The sequence below is a fragment of the Phacochoerus africanus genome, chromosome 7, assembly GCF_016906955.1.
Source record: "Phacochoerus africanus isolate WHEZ1 chromosome 7, ROS_Pafr_v1, whole genome shotgun sequence".
In the NCBI taxonomy this organism is placed as follows: Eukaryota; Metazoa; Chordata; class Mammalia; order Artiodactyla; family Suidae; genus Phacochoerus; species Phacochoerus africanus.
This window is the reverse complement of record NC_062550.1, coordinates 81,205,560-81,227,056: the sequence shown is the minus strand read 5'-3', so window position 1 is coordinate 81,227,056 and position 21,497 is coordinate 81,205,560. Positions and strand designations below refer to the sequence as shown.

The following is a 21,497-nucleotide window of genomic DNA, read 5'->3' as shown; positions in this document are numbered from 1 at the left end:
TGAATGATCTTTTCCAGAGTAGAGCCTAGAAATATATATTTTCAGTAGTGTTCCAGGTGATATGTTTGCCCACCTACTTCACTGATCTTTTCATGCCTTTGACCCTAAGGCATCTTGACCCATACTTCAAACGTCCTAGTGGCTATGTCCTCTTGCATGACCCAGACACATAATGGCCCGTATTTCCTCACCTCCTACCCAGTCCCCAAACCTCTTATTCTATATTTCTGTTCTTTTCATCTCTCAATGAACAATACCAGCAGCATCCAGTTCCTTGTTTTGTTTGTTTGTTTTTTGTTTTTGTTTTTTGTTTTTTCCATTTTTTTAATTACTCAAATGAATTTCTCTGGAGGAGACAGTTTGGGGGGTGGGGGGATGTGCCTGGGCTGTGGGATGGAAATCCTGTGAAATCAGATTGTTATGATCATTATACAACTACAGATGTGATAAATTCATTTGAGCATCCAGTTTCTTAAGGCAGTCATCTGGATGTCAGTCTAAACTCTCCCCTCTCTCCCTAACCCAGAACATCCAAATACCAGCTCTCATCCATTCATTCTCTTATTTACCTTTCGAATCTCTCCACTCCTTCTCTTCTCACCTCCAAAGTTCAGGTGATTGCTGTTTCTGCTCAGACTCTTGCAATAGCCATCTAACTGGTCCTCCTGTCCTAGGTTTCCCCTCTTCCACCTGTAATTCACCCTCCAAATTAACTTTCTCAAATTTAGATCTACTGTTGCTTCTCACATGCATAAAATCCTTCAGCCTGCCCTCATTATTTTTAAGATAAAATTTAATCTCTGTAGTCTGACATATAAGGGTCTTTATCATCATTCCTTTGCCTCCTTTTCTGATACCTTTCCTCCCAACTTCTGTATCTGTCTATGTATCTATCTACCTGTCTGTCTATCATCTGTTCCCTATGTGTCCTGTGTGATACCACAATGAACTATATTCTGTCCCCCAACTTTTACAATCCTCCAACCCTATCACACACATTCTCCAGCTCTCTACCTCCGTTTGTCACAAATGGTGCATCATTCCTCCAGGCTTTTAGGTCCTGACTCCTCTGGGATTCCTAAGCCTTATTAAACTGTATCTGGTATGTTACTGGTTTTAAAAAGACATTTAAAAACCCTTGAGTAGAGAATAATTTTTTGGAGCCTGATGCACCTGAATTTAAGTTTGTTTCTGTCATGATCTGTGACCTTTGGAAAGTCACTGTATACCTCTGAGTCCAAGTTTTTCATCTATGCAAAGTCATATTTCAACCTCAAAAAGTCATCAAAATACAGATTCAGTACATGCTTCCTTCTTCCCAGTTCTTGGATTCAATATCCATGTCTCTGGAGCCCTCCTGATTGTTTTTTTTTTTCCATTTTTTTAAATTTAATGATTTTTATTTTTTTCCATTATAGTTGGTTTATTGTGTCCTGTCAATTTTCTACTGTACAGCAAGATGACCCAGTCACATGTACATATATATTCCTTTTTCTCACATTATCATGTTCCATCAGAAGTGACTAGATATAGTTCCCAGTGCTATATAGCAGGATCTCATTGATTATCCATTTCAAAGGGAATAGTTTGCATCTATTAACCCCCAATTCCCAGTCCATCCCACTCCATCCCCCTTCCCCTCCCCCTTGGCAACCACCAGTCTGTTCTCCACATCCATGAGTTTCTCTTCTGTGGAAAGGTTAATTTTTGCCATATGTTAGATTCCAGATATAAGTGATATCATTTGTCTTTCTCTTTCTGACTTACTTCACTTAGTATGAGAGTTTCTAGTTCCATCCATGTTGCTGTAAATGGAATTGTTTTGTTCTTTTTTATGGCTAAGTAGTATTCCATTGTATATATATATACACCATACCTTCTTAATCCAATCATCTGTTGATGGACATTTAGGTTGTTTCCATGTCTTGGCTATTGCAAATAGTGCTGCAATGAACATATGGGTGCATGTGTCTTTTTCAAGGAAATTTTTGTCTGGATATATGCCCAAGAGTGGGATTGCTGGGTCATATGGTAGTTCTATATTTAGTTTTCTGAGGTACCTCCATACTGTTTTTCATAGTGGTTGTACCAATTTACATTCTCACCAACAGTGCAGGATGGTTCCCTTTTCTCCACACCCTCTCCAGCATTTGTTAATTGTGGACTTATTAATGATGGCCATTCTGGCTTATGTGAGGTGGTACCTCATAGTAGTTTTGATTTGCATTTCTCTAATAATCATGGATGTTGAGCATTTGTTCATGTGCTTATTGGCCATCTGTATATCTTCTTTGGAAAAATGTCTATCTGGGTCTTTTGCCCATTTTTCAATTGGGTTGTTGGCCTTTTTGTTGTTGAGTTGTATAAGTTGTTTGTATATTTTAGCAATTAAGCCCTTTTCAGTTGCATCATTTGAAACTATTTTCTCCCATTCTGTAAGATGTCTTTTTTTTTTTTTATAGTTTCCTTTGCTGTGCAAAAGCTTGTCAATTTGGCTGACCTGAGAAAATATTTGTAAAGTTGATGTCAGAGAATGTTTTGCATCTGTTCTATTCTAGGAGTTTGATGGCATCTTGTCTTACATTTAAGTCTTTAAGCCACTTTGAGTTTATTTTTGTGCAGGGTGTGTGGGTATGTTCCAGTTTCATTGATTTACATGTGGCTGTCCAGTTTTCCCAGCACCACTTGCTGAAAAGACTGTCTTGTTCCCATTTTATATTCTTGCCTCCTTTATCAAAGATTAATAGGTGTCTGGGTTTATTTCCGGGTTCTCTATTCGGTTTCATTGGTCTGTATGTCTATTTTGGTACCAGTACCACACTGTCTTGATTACTGCAGCTTTGTAATATTGCCTGAGGTCTGGGAAAGTTAGGCCTCCTGCTTAGTTTTTGTTCCTCAGGATTGTTATGGCAATTCTGGGTCTTTTGTGGTTCCATATAAATTTTTGAATTGTTTGTTCTAGTTCTTTGAAAAATGTCATGGGTAATTTGATAGGGATTGCTTTGAATCTGTAGATTGCTTTAGGTAGTATGGCCATTTTTACAATATTAATTTCTCTGACCCAGGAGCATGGAGTATCTTTCCATTTCTTTGAATCCTCTTTAATTTCCTTGATTAATGTTTTATAGTTCTCAGCATATAAGTCTTTCACCTTCTTGGTCAGGTTTATTCCCAGGTATTCAATTTTTGGGGGTGCACTTTTAAAAGGTATTGTATTTTTGTATTCCTTTTCTAATATTTTGTTGTTGGTATACAGAAATGCAACTGATTTCTGAATGTTAATCTTATATCCTGCTATTTTTCTGAATTTGTTAATCAGTTCAAGTAGTCTTGGGGTTGAGTCCTTAGGGTTTTCTATATATAGTATCATGTCATCTGCATACAGTGACAATTTTACCTCTTCCTTCCAAGTTGGATACCTTTTATTTCTTTTGTTTGTCTGATTGCTGTGGCTAGGACTTCCAATACTATGTTGAATAACAGTGGTGAGAGTGGGCATCCTGTCTTGTTCCAGATTTTAGTGGGAAGTCTTTCAGCTTTTCTCCATTGAGCATTATATTTGCTGTGGGTTTGTCATAAGTGGCTTTTATTATGTTAAGGTATATTCCATCTATACCCACTTTGATAAGAGTCTTGCTCATGAATGGATGTTGGACTTAGTCAAATGCTCTTTCTGCATCTATTGAGATGATCATCTCCTGATCGTTTTTAAATAGGCATTTTTATAATTATAAGATAAATATATGCTAATTGTAAAAAATAAAACATTACATAAATATATAAATAACAAAAAATGTTTATGTAAATCATCTTAGAAATAACCTCTCCAGGTTTTCCTCTATGGTAAATTTAATAAATATATTGTTACTGTTAAAATTGGATCATCTCATAATACTGATGTGCAGCTTGCTTTTTTAATTTAACCATATGTCTTGAATGTTATTTGCCTAGTTCTCTTTCTAATAGCTTTTGAATTTTCCATTGTACAAATGCACCATAATTGGTTTATGAATCTCTTGATGAACAGTTTTGGATTGTTTCCAGTTTTTCACTATCACAAACAATGCTGCACTGAACAAACTTGCACAGGGATCTCGCAAGGAGGACATTCTTTTTGATTAATAAAATCACTGGAATTGTCTAGGAGTTCTGGAATACAGCCATTCCTTTAATAACCTTTATCCAACCATACCTACTCCTGATGATGGATGGTTGGTAAGCGGATAAATAAAATCCAGCCATATCATAATGGTTGGTATTTATGTCTTTCATATTTTTATATAGTAAGACTACAATCCTAGGTAGAATTTGACAGCAACACTGGAATTGTTTCATCCATTTTACTGTGGTTGGGCCATAAGAATATAAGGTTCCCATTCCCTATCAAATAAATTGCTTTCCATTTGGTTCAAATTTTCAGCCTTACCAAGATTTAAAATACCAAGCATTTCATAGGATCTCTTTGTAGGTGATCTAACATACTTGTTCAGACAACTGAACTAACTGGACATACTTTTTAACCGCGAACCCAGCAGGTTGAGCGGCAATACCATTTTTTATTATTCCAAGGGTAGCTACTATTGTGCATCTAAATAATGGAATAAACTCTAACATGGCCTCTCAGTCACACCCTCCACACACAAAACCCGCGTGGCTTTCAGGGAGTAAGATGAGATTTCATACACCATCGCTGAAAGTCTCTCACTTTGGTTACTATATATGATTAGTGGTTATTGTGGCCAAAAAGAAACACTTGTATTTCTGTATTTAGCAACTCCACACTTAGAATGTTTAATTTTCTCAATCCCCTGAAAAATGAACATTTACCACGGATGTTTCAACATTAGCAGAATAATGTTGACATTACTCAGACAGGTCTGGGTCATTCTGAATTTTCAAAGACCAAACACATTAACAGAGGTGACATCACTGAAAGTCAGCGATTAATAGCTCTAAAACTGAATGCTGCCTCACTGAACCAGTTAATCAGAAATATCTCCTCTGTTTACCCTCTGTAAGATTTAGCTTTACCCAAGGCCTTTGTAAAGATTAACCAAATCATGTTTACAGAAGGTACATCAGGTATTGTAAAAATCTTTTCATTTCACAATAGAGAGGAAACACTGGCCTGAAATGAGGGATCTTATGTTTTGTATGCGGTCTGTCACTTTCAAGCTGTGTGATCTTGGACATGGCATCTCATCTCTCAAAAATCTTTATATCCTCAGCTGCGGAATGGAGATCATAACAGGCATCTCTCTTTTTCACGTGGCTTTTCGGCTAATTACATGCAGAACTAAACAATGTGGGAAATTGTTATTACTATTATTTGAAGCTAAGGAAATATTTTTAAACTATTCATAGTTCAATTTGCAACGTAAATATCTGCTTTAAATGCCTCTTAGGAAAAAATCACCAGAAGGATGTAACACACACACTGAAACCTTACAATGCAAAACTTGTCAGTTTTTATTTTTAACTGAGTCTTTTGCCCACGTGTGAAATAGCAAATTCGTGTTATACTTCACTGAGTTCATGGACTTGGGAAAGAGATGTTGCATCAATTCCCTAGGCAAAAGTGTGCGTTCTGCATATGTATACATATATGTTTTTCCAGGGTGAGGGTTTACAGATTTTTATAGAACAGATTTTCAGAAGAGCCCATGATCACACACACATCACTTATCTAGATGCTCAAGAAATGTTGCCACTTGATATAACTTCATATTTGGACAGAGAATATTTTTTTAAAAACCTTCATTCACAAAGGTTGGAGAAGCTATCATCTCTCTCTCTCTCTTTTTGTCTTTGTAGGGCTGCGCCTGCAGCATGTGGAAGTTCCCAGGCTAGAGATCAAATTGGAGCTATAGCCTCTGGCTTATCTCATAGCCACAGCAAGACCAGATTCAAGCCATGTCTGTGACCTATACCACAGCTCACCGCAATGCCAGATCCTTAACCCACTGAGTGAGGCCAGGGATGGAACCCCTATCCTCATGGATGCTAGTCGGGTTTGTCACTGTTAAGCCACAAAGGAACTCCCAAGAAGCTGTCATCTTTTGTACTTTTTTGTTTTCACCAATCCAGTATGACTCCAGTTTAGAGAATCAGTGGTCTGAGACTTTCTGTGTCCCCCAGGGAGATGACAGAGGACTTGAATGGAGCCCAAATCTAGAGAAGGCTAGAGTGACATGTATTCTACCCAGCGCCACCCTGTAATTCTGCCCCCTCTCTCTGGCCCATGCTTTTTGTGGCCAGACCCCGACCAGGTTATCAACACTAAAATATTTAGAAAGGCTAAGATGATTTATAACTATTGAGGGAAAAGCTTGCAAAGTGTGAAAACCTCAGGACTGAATTTAACACAGAATCAGCATGGATACTTAGCAAAGGTCCTTAGACAGGAGCCAAAGGGCAAATGCCTGTTTCTGAGAGGGACCTGGCAGTCGTACAGAATTCAAAGTGGGTGGCTTTTGTCTCCATTGGGAGATTACTGAAAAGGATGGGCATCCCCCATGCCTGGATTTCTCACACCCTGCCTGTGACGTGAGTGCCAGGCACACCGCTAAGCTGTCACGTTTTCCATTTCAGCAATGTCAAGCTACCTCTTTATCATTAAATACGAACTACCTGAAGTAATCAGAGCCTTCATGGGACTTGAAGAAAATACTGGGTATGTCTTCTCTTCTCTCTGTAACATCAGGCAACTCATTCTACTTGGTCTTTTCTGATCCTGATTCTTGTCCTTCTGTTCTAGAGAATGGTACCTCAATGGCAACTACCTCGTCATTTTCGTGTCTGTTGCGATCATTCTTCCACTTTCTCTTCTTAAAAATTTAGGTAAAGTTCGTTTTCCATTTTTATTTTCATTTCATGTTCTAAGAGGTAAGCTGATTGTAGATGCCATATTCACCTTCCAGAATTTCTCTACTGACTCCTAGGTTACCTTGGTTATACCAGCGGATTTTCTCTTACCTGCATGGTGTTTTTTGTCAGTGTGGTAAGTGATTTTTGACATGATCCTTTTGGTTTAGTGGGCATGTGATGCTTTCAGTGCCTGAACTGGTGTCCTCATTTTAGTTCAAGTACATCACTAGCGTGAAATAGTTCTTGCATCACAGGCCATTTTCTTGTACTCTAATTTGGAATAAGAAAAGAACAGTCCTGAGTTTAAATATAGTTGAGTTAGAATGTCAAGACCATTGCTCATCGTGTGTTCTAGGCACACTGGATGTATATTTGGACAAAAAGGAACACTTCAAGGAGGAATGGGACAATAACCCAGTGTTTAGAAGAGTGGAGGAAGAAGAAGTGAAGAGTCCCAGGGGAATTCCCTGGTAGCTGAGTGGGTTAAGGAACCGGCATTGCCACTGCTGGGGCTCAGGTCACTGCTGTGGCACAGGTTCAATCCTTGACCCAGGAACTTCCACATGCCACAGGTGCAACCAAAAAATAAAAAATTTAAAAAAAAGAAGTGCAGAGTCACAGGAGATAAATGAGTAGGCTATAGAATCAGCCATATTTACATGAATCAGCCATTTTCTCTTACTCATTCTACCCATGAGGAGAGGGTAACCACAGTGAAATTCAAGAAAGAAATCTTTCTCCCCCCTCCATCCCCACTCCTTTCCAAAAGGGGGAATTTCTTCTAATATGAACGCCAACATTCATACAGCATTTTCCCACAGAGGCAAAGGTGGGGAGCAATTTCTGAAAACCCATATTTTCACTAGTTTGAAGAAATGAACTGTATGAAATGCAGCAAGAAAATGATCATCTTTCTTATGGAAGAGTATGCATGAAACTTGGGGTACATTTATGCAAAATACCATCTTGTTGGCTCTCAGGGGCAGGCTTGCCAACCACGGTTCCCACTCTTTCCTTCGCGGAGAGGCTGGAGGGCATCTCCAACTGTCCATTAGTCTGAAAGGGATCCTCAGCAGGGTTCCCTCAACTCTACACCGTAAACCACAAGTACGGATTTTTGTCTTACTGTTTTCCTCAAAAGGATGACGTTGTTCTTGTTGTTAATGATCGGGTCTAGGTGATTTACAAGAAATTCCAAATACCCTGCCCTCTGCCGGTTCTGGATCACAACGTTGGGAATGTGAGCTTCAACAATACCCTTCCCATGCACGTGGTCATGGTGCCCAACAACTCCGAGAGTAGCGGTGTGAACTTCATGATGGATTACACCCACCAGAAGCCTGCGGGGCTGGATGAGAACCAGGCCAAGGGCTCTCTTCACGGCAGTGGAGTAGAGTACGAAGCACACAGTGATGACAAGTGTCAGCCCAAATACTTTGTATTCAACTCCCGGGTAAGTGAGAGGCCATAGAGCCTCGCCACACGGCCTCTGCGTTTTTATTTCACAAGCCGAGATGGCCCCGGGGTAGCCATCTGTGCTGGAATGCTAAACATGCGGTGTTGTCTTTGTCTTTCAGACGGCCTATGCAATTCCCATCCTAGCATTTGCTTTTGTATGCCACCCCGAGGTCCTTCCCATCTACAGTGAACTTAAAGAGTAAGGCAGCCATCATTTTAGCATTCTGATTTGCTTTGAAAATGTGCTCATATGTTCAACAGTGCTTTATACAGAAGCAGAGTTTACAGCTTTCTCCTCACAGAGAGTTTATGCTATAACCATTCCTCAGCCATGTGTTGTAACCACAAAGGTGTAAATCAGCCTCCTTACTGCACTATCTTATCCGCTTCCTTCTCTCCTATTCTTCCACCCTAAGGATCCCTGGGATTCAGGAGGAGGAGGAGTCAATGTCTATCAGAATTTTGGTAGGCTTGGGGAATTGGAATTTGAATATTGTGGGAAGCAGTGATGTCACCTGAACTGGAAATGACCCACACTCATGAAGAACAAAAATTATGCTGAGGACAGCCTTGCTAAGCCACGAATGTCACTTGTCTTTACCCCCTGCCTAGAAAACATTCCATCACAGCGAGGTGCCAGCACCTGGCCTTCATTGTCTTATCTATGTAGTGGAGACACTGGCCAGACAGTCTTGTTTCTTCCAGCTGATATTCTATGATTCCTTAGTACTCTTTTCCCTTTGAGGCTTTTGACATGCACTTGGGGGTGAGTGGGTCTGAGCCCACTCTCACTACAGCAGTTTCTTCCTTTACCCTTGGCGGGGCTGTCATAATAATTTTCATCTTCTTTACCCAGACATCAGTAACCTCAGTCTTTGTTCTAACTTGCCCCATAAACTGTGGTTTACATCTTAAAAAAAACCTTTTAGAACACTTTCAAATATGCTGATGTCTTTGATTTGCATGGAAAATCACATGTAGCAGTTACTCTACACTTGATTTTTGCCACAAGATGGAGAAGGGATGGCAGTTATTCTAGAGGTTGGATGATGGACTCTGAGCAGCCAGGTGCCTCTAGAATGGTTCCCAGAAGCTGGCCAGGTAACAGTATCAGGCTTCAGGAAGGCTGACCTCCCAGACGTAGTGCTTTGCTGATTGCAGTGGATTCTTGTCCTCAAATCCGTCTCACTGTGAAATATGAAGCCTTTCTGCATTAGAAGCCCGTTTGATTTTTGTGTTAATTACATTCATAAATACCCAACAGACAAGCATACTTAGCACAATCCTCTTCTAGGGAAACAGTCGTTTCTCAAGACTGATGAAGGCATGTTTACGAAAATGGAAACAAATCCTCCGCAGCTCCCTAAGGCGAATTTAAATAAGCAACGTTTCTGCACTAGCGATGGGGTTTTATACGGAGCAACACAGACATACCATTTTTAAATTATTTTTAAAATTTTAATTTGTACTTAAAGTGCTATTTTCATCCATTAAAAACAAAAACAAAGCTCAGTGTTCTTTTCCTTTTCAGTCGGTCCCAGAGGAAGATGCAAACAGTGTCCAACATCTCCATCACAGGGATGCTTGCTATGTACCTGCTTGCTGCCCTCTTTGGTTACCTAACCTTTTATGGTAGGTCACGCTCTCAAAGTCATTCTCTTTGTGCAAATCCTAGCTGGACTGATCATTAACCTGGGTAGGTACAATTCTTTTAATTACTCTCAATAAGCAGCATGACCTATGGATATACATACTCAATTTAACATACTGTATTAGCTTTGTCATTTGACCTAAGAAAATGGGACCTGAACTGGGCTGCCTAACAGGTTAAAATAATTTGTGAATTCCCACTTGTTTTGTAAAAAACCATCCCTCAAATTTAAAGATTTTTCGGAAAGGGAGAGAGGATAGTTCTTTGCCTTCACTCACTAGGTCATCTGAATGACTTTAGAGGATGAGAGTGACTCAGATCACATATTGTAAAGCTCTTTTGGTGGAATGACTAACTACCAAGCAAATGATGGGAAAGGCACAAAGTCCTTGAGGTGGGACCTGTGTCTTATTTACCAGTCAAGTCAAATCTGGAGGCTTGGCTTCTCTCATTCTATTCTGTTACAGTGAATGGTTTCTCAAGAAAAGAGAACCTGATCTAATTCCCATCCCATCCACCTGGGGATGTACTATCCAAAAAAAAAAAAAAATGACTATAGCCATGTTAGATTATGCCTAAAACATTTCCTCTGTGGCATCTTAATAGGACACAAAAGGAGCAGAATCACTCTTTTCTTCCAGGATGTATGGCCCTACTAACATTTTGCATTTTTCTTTCTGACTGACTTGGTAAATTAAATTAATTGCAACACAAGTTGGGGAGGAGACAGAAGGGGGCACCATTTGCTTGTTTTGTTTTGTTGTTTTGTTTTTGACTAATATTTGGCTATTAACCAAGCACTGCTTTAGACTGGGCGTTAACTCTTCGCTAGTTGTGAACTAATGAAAGTCAGGTCAATGCCTTTAAAGGTATTTTTAATCCTCTTTTGTCTGATTTTGAGGGGAGTTTGATTCTCTAAGCATTTCCTTGTCATCTGTGCCTGGATGAAACGTGTTTTCCTGGAGGGCAGCATCTTAATCTTAGAGCAGTATTTACTGGGACACACTGCAAAAATCATACTAATTCATCTTCACATTGTTACTCAATCTAATGAGTCTCCTCAGACCAATGAAAACCTGAAAAATCCCAATGTGTGTCTGTCAATGTCGTGAGGGAGTGTGGGCTTGAAAAAGTGTGAGATCACTTGTCCTACAGGGTTTTCATACTGGGTTTGGGGACTCCGTGTCAAGAGCTCCCTGGGCAAGTGGAGGTGGAGGCAGGTGTAGTAACGGCTGATGAGACTTGACCTTTTCATCCCTTTCAACCGGAAGACCTCAGCCTGTCCTCTGCTTTGTGATGCTTCTGTGTAGTAGGGAGAAATGCATACCATGCAAATGACCTAGAGAAGAGCCTTAGCAATTTTACATTAGCTCCTGCAAATGTACAAGCTTCCGGACCCCTTTGCCTTTTGGAACAAAGGTCACACAGCTAATAAGCTAAGAGATAAGATGAAAATAGAGGTGTCGGAGTTCCCATCGGGGCAGAGAAACGAATCTGACTAGAAACCATGAGGTTGCAGGTTCGATCCCTGGCCTCGCTCTGTGGGTTAAGGATCCGGCATTGCCATGAGCTGTGGTGTAGGTCACAGACGCGTCTCGGATCTGGCGTTGCTGTGGCTCTGGCGTAGGCCAGCAGCTGTAGGTCCGACTAGACCTCTAGCCTGGGAACCTCCATATGCCATGGGTGTGGTTCTAAAAAGACTAAAGACCAAAAGAAAAAAAAAAAAGAAAGAAAAGAAAATAGAGGCGTCTGGATTCCCAGGCCTGGGTTCTTTCTAGGACACTGTTCCTTCCATAAAACGTTGTCATGGGATACCGGTGCCTGTTTGGCTACACCAGTGGATTCATTTTCTTCCTCCTCATTGCAGGGGAAGTGGAAGATGAGCTGCTTCATGCTTACAGCAAAGTGTATACGTTTGACACCCCTCTCCTCATGGTACGCCTGGCAGTCCTGGTGGCGGTAACACTAACTGTGCCCATAGTCCTGTTTCCCGTAAGTACATGAAGCTTTGGTAAAAGAATCCTGCTTGACCCTATGAATTAGTACATCTGTCCTGACTTGATATTGACCTAATTAAAATGTGACTTTGCCATTGCAATGCCCGAGAACATTATTATTTTTATGTGGCATTTTGGACCCACTTAAAACTGACCGTGTAATATGGAGAGAGAGCAAGTATTTTAAAGTGCTAAGTATTTTTTTAAATGTAGGGGAGGAAAAAAATCACAAAATTTATTTCTATGTATTTATTTGTTTTTTTATCTTTATTGATACTGAAATTTATTTTTAAACTCAAATTCAAAACAGCAGATCTTGAGCTTCTACCTCCTGGATTAGTAGAAATGCGTTAAAGTTCACGTGGCTTTTTTTTTTTTTTTTTGGTCTTTTTGCCTTTTCTAGGGCCGCTCCTGCGGCATATGGAGGTTCCCAGGCTAGGGGTTGAATCGGAGCTGTAGCCGCCTGCCTACACCACAGCCACAGCAATGCGGGATCCAAGCCGCATCTGCAACCTACACCACAGCTCACGGCCATGCAGGATCCTTAACCCACTAAGCAAGGCCAGGGATCGAACCCGCAACCTCATGGTTCCTAGTCGGATTCATCAACCACTGAGCCACGACGGGAACTCCCCATGTGGCTTATTTTTTTAAATTTTTATCGAAATACAGTTAATTTACAAGGCTGTGATAATTTCTGCTGTACAACAAAGTGACCCAGTCATACATAGACACATATCCATTCTCTCTCAGATTCTTTTCCCGCATAGATTATCACAGACTACTGGGTAGAGTTCTCTGTGCTATACAGCAGGTCCCTGCTGGTCAGTTGTTTCATAAACGTCAGTGTGCATATGCCAATCCCAAACCAAATCCCCAGTCCATCCCTCCCACCCCACCCCCAACCTGTCCCCATTGGTAACCATAAGTTTTTCAAAGTCTGTGAGCCTGTTTCTGTTCTACAAATAAGTTCATTTGTATCCTTTTTTTTTTTTTTAGATTCCACATATAGGTGATATCATACGATGTTTGTCTTTCACTAACTAGCTTCAGTTAGTATGATAGTTTCTAGATCCATCCACGTTCCTGCAAATGGCCTTATTTCATTCTTTTATATGACTGAGTGATGTTCCATTGTATACATGTACCACATTTTCTTCATCCATTCCTCTGTTGATGGACATTTAGGTTGCTTCCCTGTCTTGGCTATTGTGAATAGACTTGCCATGAACACTGGGGTGCATGTATCTTTACAAATTATGGTTTTCTCTGGATATATGCCCAGGAGTGGGATTGCTGTATCATATTGTAGTTCTATTTTTAGAGTTTTGAGGAACCTCTGTACTGTTTTCCATGTGGTTGCGCCAACTTACTTTCCCACCAAAAGTGTAGAAGTGTTCCCTTTTCTCCACACCCTCTCTAACATTTATTATTTGTAGACTTTTTGGTGATGGCTGGTGTAAGGTGGTACCTCATAGTAGTTTCAATTTGCATTTCTCTAATAATTAGTGATGTTGAGCATCTTTTCATGTGTTTTTTGGCCATCCGTTATGTCTTCTTACTTCTGAAATTTTAAAGCGCAAACCGCATTAACTTTCTAAACATAATTGCATCTTCACCACAGTTCTGAAGGTATTTCATGTCTTCCCCCTAGTTTCTTGCGCTACCTTAACATCCCAAAGTAACCTCATTTAATCTGATTCCTTGAAGGCTAATGAGGAGAGTCATGTTAAGTAAATGACATACCAGAACCAAATTTCTTGAAAAACAACCATATTATCCATCATGTGTCTCTTCTGCTGCCCCCAAGATTGACACAGACCCTCTTGCTGGACTTGTAGGAGTATGGTCCCTGCAGGACTTTTGCCATTGGCATCAGTTATTCTGGGATCTACTCAGGCTGGTCATGGAGATTGGGGCAGCACGAGTTAAAACCACCACCTATGGATAAACACAAGCCTGCACTTTCCTGCCAACTCTTCTCCTTTCATAAACACTGAATTTACCATTCATTTCACAGGAGTTGGGGGGGGTGCATAAGCAACGCAGTAACCAGTCCTGTCCTGTACAGAATGTTCCATACGGAGCCAAGTAGATGAGGACAACTCATATAATGACACTGTGGTCACTTTAAATGCAGCTTGTGTGCTGAAATATTTTCTGGCACATTCCTTTCTCATGAGTGCATGAAATCAGATCCTTATTACTATGGCGGCTAAGAGTTACTTTTAAAGAATGTCTTTCCTCTCATACATCTGAAAGTATTTCAAATAACATGCACATAGCTTTCATCTAAAATCAGCGCCATTGTGGGTACAAGGCAGAAGACAGCTGTAGACAGAAAGTGTACCACAGGGTAAAATTGCCAAGCAAACAGCATTGCCAAGGAAAAAATATCTGGAGCCCTTATTTTTCATGTGTAAAATAAGATATTAATGATTACATTTGGGGACACAGTGGGCACATATCATTGTCGAGTCACAGTATTTCATTAAAGAACTCTGTTGTGTGTTTCTGTAGTGCTTTGTTCATAAGCCCTAAGCACAGTGCTTTCAAGTTGTGGTCTCAGGAGATTAATGGACTTGGCTGTGGTTACACAGCTAGTTGGTAAGAGTTGAACTAGTGCACTGCTCACAGCATGACCCACTGGTGGTCATGGTAATGAGAAAACGGGAAGTGAGAGTCAGTCTTTCATTTAGTGAGGATCATTCCTGTCAACATTAACAATCCAGATTTTGGGAGTTCCCACTGTGGCTCAGTGGTAGTGAACCCAACTAGGATCCATGAGGATTGAGGCTCAAACCTTGGCCTCGCTCAGTGGGTTAAGGATCTGGTGTTGCCATGAGCTGAGGTGTAGGTTGCAGATGTGGCTCAGATCCCACATTGCTGTGGCTGGGGTGTAGACCGGCAGCTGTAGCTCCGATTCAACCCCTAGCCTGAGTATGCCACCTATGTGGCCCTAAAAAGCAAAAAACAAAACAAACAAAAAAACAATCCAGATCTCTCGTAGAAATGCTTCCCCGGTGAAACAGATAAGGCATGGGCATAAACCCGACCATCAGGAATGGCGACACATTTCCCATTAGATGTACCTCCCATGATAGTTCAGAAACAATTCCCATCAGATGCCCATTCGAACCAAAATTGACCATTAGAACCAAATTTCAGAAAAACAACTGCTCTCCTGTATTATGTACTTTCACTCCCCATTAGCAGATTTGAAACACTTTGCATGGAGTTCTGTTTCACCCTTACAGTGTTATATTGAGATGCCCTGTATACCTGTCCACTTTTTCCTCCGGGTTACAAGTCCCTGGAGGTTAGGGGTAGGCACAGGGACTGGCACGGGATGAGCTCAACCAGGCGTGCACAGCTCACAGCAGGAATGCTAAGGAAAACAGTCTCCAAATGAATCTTGCCCTTTCTAGAGATGTGTAAACTGCCTTTTCTATAAAAAGCACAGACTCTTCTCCTGGCCGACATGTGCCATGAACTTCAGCTTGGGTGAGGATCTTGGCTACGTGAACCTAGCCTCCAGGATGACATAAAAGTGTGTCCAGCCTCCCTGTCCCAGTCTAGTGCCACAAGGCTACCTTCATACACTTCTCCCCCAGAGTGATAGAAGCTGTTAGTGGTGTATATGTTTCTTACAATTGAAAGCCAAGATTTCCCACATGTTAAATGCGGAGTCTGAACAGCCTGGTTCTCCTAACGTGTTTCTTTGAATGAAGAAACTCTTGATCAATACGTTTATTTCCTATGTCTTGATATCTCCACATATGTGTAATAAACAAACAAATAAAACCTAATCTGGATTAATACCTGTAAATTTTAGGTATTTTTGTATTCTCCTTTTTCAATAAATAAGTTGATTCTTTTCCTTAGGAGCTCAAACTGTTGACAAGGGTTCTGGTTTTGCTGGTGGCAGTGGTTGGTTGGTTTTTCCTTTTATCTCTCCATTTATTACCTTTTCTCTAGCCAGGTTAGTTTTCTCCTTCTTAGAAAAAGCACAAAGTAAGGGCTTGAAGTACTTACTGAACAAATCAATAAAGTGAATTAAGACTTTAGCTTGCTCACTAGGCACCGAACTTTGTTTTCTCTTCCTGTAGTAGTAGGAAGAGGGGGGTGCCGTGGGGCTGGGGTGTCTATTATGGGACTCTGTCTCCTTCCTAGGGACTAATAATGCCATTTTGGGCTGGTGCTTCCCTTTCAGCAGAACATGCACACATAACCATGAAAACCAGACACCCCAGTAACCCCAGTGTGTTTATCAAGAACACAGACTCAAATTCCACCTACTGCACCTTAAAAAAAAAAAAAAAACCTCGGATTCTCTAGCTACTTCTGTTGTATTCTATTATAGTAAAACCATTCATTTCACTTATGTTGCCTTCAGACTCCCTGATGTGAAGTGTATGTGGCAGACATTATTGTGAACTGGAATAGAAGAGTGGTGCATGGGTGTTTCCTACACTCTCCTCCTACACAATCCTACAAAGTAAGGTGTGGTTCCCTTCAACAGAATTGATTTTTTTTTTTTTTTTTTTGAGTTCGGAATTAAAGCTCACACTTTCTACTCAGCCTCCACATTTCTCCTTTCACATTGGGTCCCCAAGTTAGGACACGGTGCTTCCTAACCGGCTCTTGTTCATAACCCTATCTCTGGAAACAACAGATGTTTTCTCTAGAGCTGCCTGGAACGTTTCTGACATTGTTCCGGAAGTGGAGGCTGTGGCTGTTGCTGGGGACTTCTCCATGCACAGCATCTGACCCACTTTTCCAGGTTGTTATCAGTTTGTGTCAGTAGAGAAAAGGGCACTGAGATAAGGGGAACAGCAGGCGAGGCTTTGTGGGTCATAAGCCAGAGTAGCCTCTATCCTGACACAGGGAACTAGGGCTGCCGAGGACCTTGGGAGCCGAGGTTCCCCCCTCATGGCAGCGCTTTAACATGGCATGACCAGCAAGTTTCCTTCTCCTCTGTTCTACCACCTACCACCACCAGGAGCCTCCATTCTCCCTGTGTGCCCTGTTGCCTACTTTAGGAATGCACTGGCAACTCTACGTGCCTTCAGTTCTGTTTGGGATTTTTTTTTTTTTTTTTTAGGTATAGTTGATTTACAATATTGTGTTACTTTCAGGTGTACAGTACTGTGATTCCGCTACACATATATTAAATATGTCTTTTCAGAATCTTTTCTCTTAGAAGTTATTGCAAAATATTGAGTATAGTTCCCTGTCCTATACAGTAGGTCCTTGTGGGTTATCTATTTTTATACAGTAATGTGTCTCTGCTAATCCTGAACTCCTGGTTTATCTCTTCCCCCACCTTCCCCTTTTAGTAACCATAAGTTTGTTTTATACACCTGTGGGTCTATTTCTGTTTTCTGTATAGGGATTTATTATTCTTTATTCAAGTTTGAAGAGCAGGCTTTCACCATTTACTTCAACCATTATCCCTGTAAACTTTCTATACTATTACATCATTAAGCCAAATCTCAGTCTTTCTAGAGCCACGAGACCTTAAGAAACTGCATTTATTTCCACTCAAAGGCTCAGTGCACATAGATTTGCCTCTAACTCAGCTTTCTGAATTAGAGAGCTTATTTCTACAAAGGACTAAAAAGCACATACATGTGACCTCTGCCTGAGAATAACCTGTATTCTACTTGTTCATGCTAAAAATGTATCACTTTCAAACAAACAAATCCTTAAGCACTACACATATATCATAGAAAGCTTATTTTAAGCTTGCTAAGTTTGGACCATATTGCATAAGCACTAATCGTAGGACATAATGGAGAATTTATAAGCTGCTGGGGAAAACAAAATCAAACCATTCATTTTCCTCGGTCTACTTTACAGGGTGAGCTTTACAATTTTCACTCATCCAATTTTCAAAATCCGTTACAAACTCACTCTTCAACTGTTTCCAGAAACTATTTGGCTTTGTCATTCTGGAAATGAAATTGCCTGTTAAACCTAAACATATGGCTTTAATTTGGGGTGGACCGGAATGAAAAGAATGTCGCATTAGACACTGCAAGCAATTCAGCTCAAAGTTTTTGTCATTCATATGTGAGCTTCAAAATATATTTTACATTTTCTGTCTTTTAAATGAATTCCCTTACTCTGCACAGGTAAGAGACTGCAGAAGCAAAATTTTAAAGAGAACATCAATCCCAACCCTTTTATAAATGGGAAGGCCTAGCTTCACTGAAGTGCTCTCTTACTGGAAAGCCAATAAACTAACTCCACTAAGTCAAAAAATGTTTTCTAAAAGATTCCAAAGATAAGAATATTTCCAACTTTGTTAAACTGTTCAAACATAATCCGCACTCCCTCCCTCTACCCACAAGCATCTTTTTATCCAGTTACATCAGGGTAACTTGAGCGGCTGCTGCAATTGGAGCCTCTCCTGACCCTTCGCCTACTTATTTCAGTGGCTGAAATAGGGCTCAGATCGGTCAAGGATTATGAAGGGAGGGAAGAGAGTCATTCTATTCAGTTTAATTCAACATTTATTAAGTGCCTGCTGTGTGCAAGACACTACGGTAGAAACTCTGAGGAATGTTAAGATCTTGTTCTTTTGCTTTTTGTGCATTTATAGTCTATACTTGGGAGGGAGGAAAAAGAGAAAGGAGGAAACATAAAAAGTATCATATTTTTTAAAATATTAGGAGGCAAAAATGTTAAATCAAATGTAAAGTTAAGAAATACATAGGTTCCTAAAAATTCTGTTGACAGTCACATGCAGGTAAATTCAGTGCTTGCCTTTAATAGTTAATCCAGGCTGATAAGACATGATTAGAAATCAACAGGGGTTTTACCGTGTCTCTGTATTACAGATCTTATCTGTTCTTTTACCTCTTTCTGACTGAGATTCTTTTTAAGAAAAAATTCTGAAGGCTGAGAAAGTGAACAGAAGATAGAACACCAAGGAAAAATGACACCTTTCCAGACATCACACATTAGCAGCGACTTGCACAGCAATGTGAATGTACTTAGTGCCACTGAACTCGACATTTAAAAATGGTTACGATGGTACATTTTATGTTATTTGTACTTTACTACAATTTTTAAAATTCCAACATAAAAACCAGCTTCATGATCCCTTCTGGGAGAAGAACGAAGAACAAAGAACATGCTTTAGAGTGATGAGAATATTTAAAATAGTAAATAAAGTCAAAAACAAAGCAGTGACCTTACTTTTGAACCTTCTTGTTGCAGATTCGTACATCAGTGACCACTCTGTTATTTCCCAAAAGACCCTTCAGCTGGATAAGACATTTCCTCATTGCAGCCATGGTTATTGCACTTAATAATGTTTTGGTGATCCTTGTGCCAACTATAAAATACATCTTTGGATTCATAGGTAAGTGTCAGACAAGCTTTTACTTGGTCAACTCAGGTGGATACCTCCATAAACAGAGGACAGGGAGCCAGTGATGGGAGGTCAAAGATCTCAGTCCCTCTCAGGCTCACAGAATTCCTAGTAGCCCAGCTGGGCTCCAGCTGGTCACCTCCCCCGCCCCCACCCCGCACCTCACCAGGTGACACTGGAAGTTATTCTTAGGATCAGAAAAAGTTAGTGCTAAAGCCTACCTTATAGGTTGTCTAGTCTAGCTGCCTCTTCTGACAGACAAAACAACTTGAGCCCTGTAGAAGCCAAGTCATAAAGCTTGGACTAGACCCAGGATCTGCATCAAAAAAAAAAAAAAAAAAAAAAAAAAAAGAGAGGGAGGGGAGTTCCCGCTGTGGTGCCGTGGGTTAAGAATATGACTGCAGTGGCTTTGGTCCCTACAGAGGTGTCAGTTTGATCCCTGGCCAGGTAACAGTAGGATAAAAGATCTGGCGTTGCTGCAGCTGTGGTATAGGTAGCAGCTGAGGCTCAGATGTAATTCCTGGCCTGATAACTTGCATATGCTGTGGGTTCAACCAATTAAAAAAAAAAAAAAAAAAAGGAATTCCTGAAGTGGCACAACAGGCTTGGCAGTGTCTCTGCAGCCCCAGGATGCAGGTTTGATCCTCAGCCCAGCATCACGGGTTAAAGGATCTGGTGTTGCCATAGCTGTGGCATAGGCTACAAGTGAGGCTTGCCCAGGATCCTGGTCTGGGAACTTCATATGCCTCAGCGTGGCTGGAAAAAAAAAAAAAAAAAAAAAAGAAAGAGGAAGGTTACCTACAGGATACCCTCTTAGGTCTGAGTATCAATTGAAAATTAAAGGACATATTTGGAGGAAGAAGAGGTTGACTTTGTAAAAGCATATGATTTCCCTTTAACTGCGTGGTCTGCTAATATATTTAATTTTCCATTCTGCTGATTTGAGGGCTGATTCACATTTTAAGTATATATAAAACTTTAAAAGCTCAGGTGTAAGCATCTTGAAGTTAGAAGTGGACTGGGAGAGTGTGTGATGAGTCCAACCTCCTTTGCATGTGTTTATGACTAATCTCCTCTTAATTTGCAACATTCAGCCTTGTTGATGTTTAGTCCATGTTATGTATACTTAGCATGTAGCTATGAGATTAGGTACACTGAAATTTTATTTGTAAACACGTGTTCTTTGCACAAGCATCCATGAGCTTTTCATGCTAAGATCAAGGTAGCTTTGGATTTGCTTTCTTTCCAATGTATGCGTGTGGGTCAGACCAGCTGAGTGACACTTTCACCTGTCCCATGTCTCTCCTCAGGGGCTTCTTCTGCCACTATGCTGATTTTCATTCTTCCAGCAGCTTTTTACCTTAAACTGGTCAAGAAAGAACCCCTTAGGTCACCCCAAAAGGTCGGGGTAAGTAAGGTTTGCAATGTATCCCATCATAACTTGCTCTTTGACTTCTTAGAGTAAACCAGGAGTTCCAAAAAAATGAACTGATACACAAGAACTAAAAATCAAAGATGGACTGGAACGCTCTGGTGGAGAGAAAGGGGGCATGGATTTTTGGAACTTGAGTGATTCTAGGATTTCTTCTCTTCAAATATTAATATCTTCTGTTGAGTCCTTCCTATCTTATCATATGCTAGAGGCGTTTGCCCACAGGCATACAGGTTTCCCAGCTTCCACCACCAAGTTATCACTGGGCTATCCAGAGGAAATCATGCAAATAGACTAATTATGAAAATACACTCCCTAGCAGTGTGAGAAATAATTTAAACACTTGGGTCATGTTGGTTAGATGTGTAAGGCCAAAGGAAAAAAATGTCACTTTTGTTTTCCCCTCCTTAGTCCCTTGTTGTCCCTTACTGTGGACAGAAATTCAGAACAGAACCATTTGTTTCCCAGTTAATCTCTTTAGGCACAGTTTATAGTCTTTTTAACCTGAAGAGTATATATTTCTTTCCCATGATAGTCCTGAAAAAATATATGCTAGAAATAATTATTTTTCCAGTGTTACGTCCTATCAATGATTGCTTAATAAAGCCTCGTAGTAAGGCTTGTAAAGTGCCTCTGACTGACTTACCCCAAATTTTGTCCGGAAGTCATTCTATTCTCCGGACCGTTCAGGGACTTTAGGACAGTTTGATA

At 40.5% G+C, this 21,497-nt stretch overlaps 1 protein-coding gene across 1 annotated transcript in view; it reads left to right on the top strand.

Annotated features, from left to right (window-relative positions):
- The window catches only part of SLC38A4 (solute carrier family 38 member 4), a 35,411-nt gene that overhangs the window by 10,884 nt on the left and 3,030 nt on the right, over positions 1-21,497 (top strand). The window contains exons 6-14 of the mRNA XM_047788047.1: positions 6,592-6,673; positions 6,758-6,840; positions 6,942-7,000; positions 8,045-8,320; positions 8,445-8,524; positions 9,857-9,957; positions 11,844-11,968; positions 19,201-19,345; positions 20,665-20,762. Of these exons, the coding sequence (XP_047644003.1) occupies positions 6,592-6,673; positions 6,758-6,840; positions 6,942-7,000; positions 8,045-8,320; positions 8,445-8,524; positions 9,857-9,957; positions 11,844-11,968; positions 19,201-19,345; positions 20,665-20,762 (1,049 nt within the window). The remainder of the gene's footprint in view (positions 1-6,591; positions 6,674-6,757; positions 6,841-6,941; positions 7,001-8,044; positions 8,321-8,444; positions 8,525-9,856; positions 9,958-11,843; positions 11,969-19,200; positions 19,346-20,664; positions 20,763-21,497) is intronic.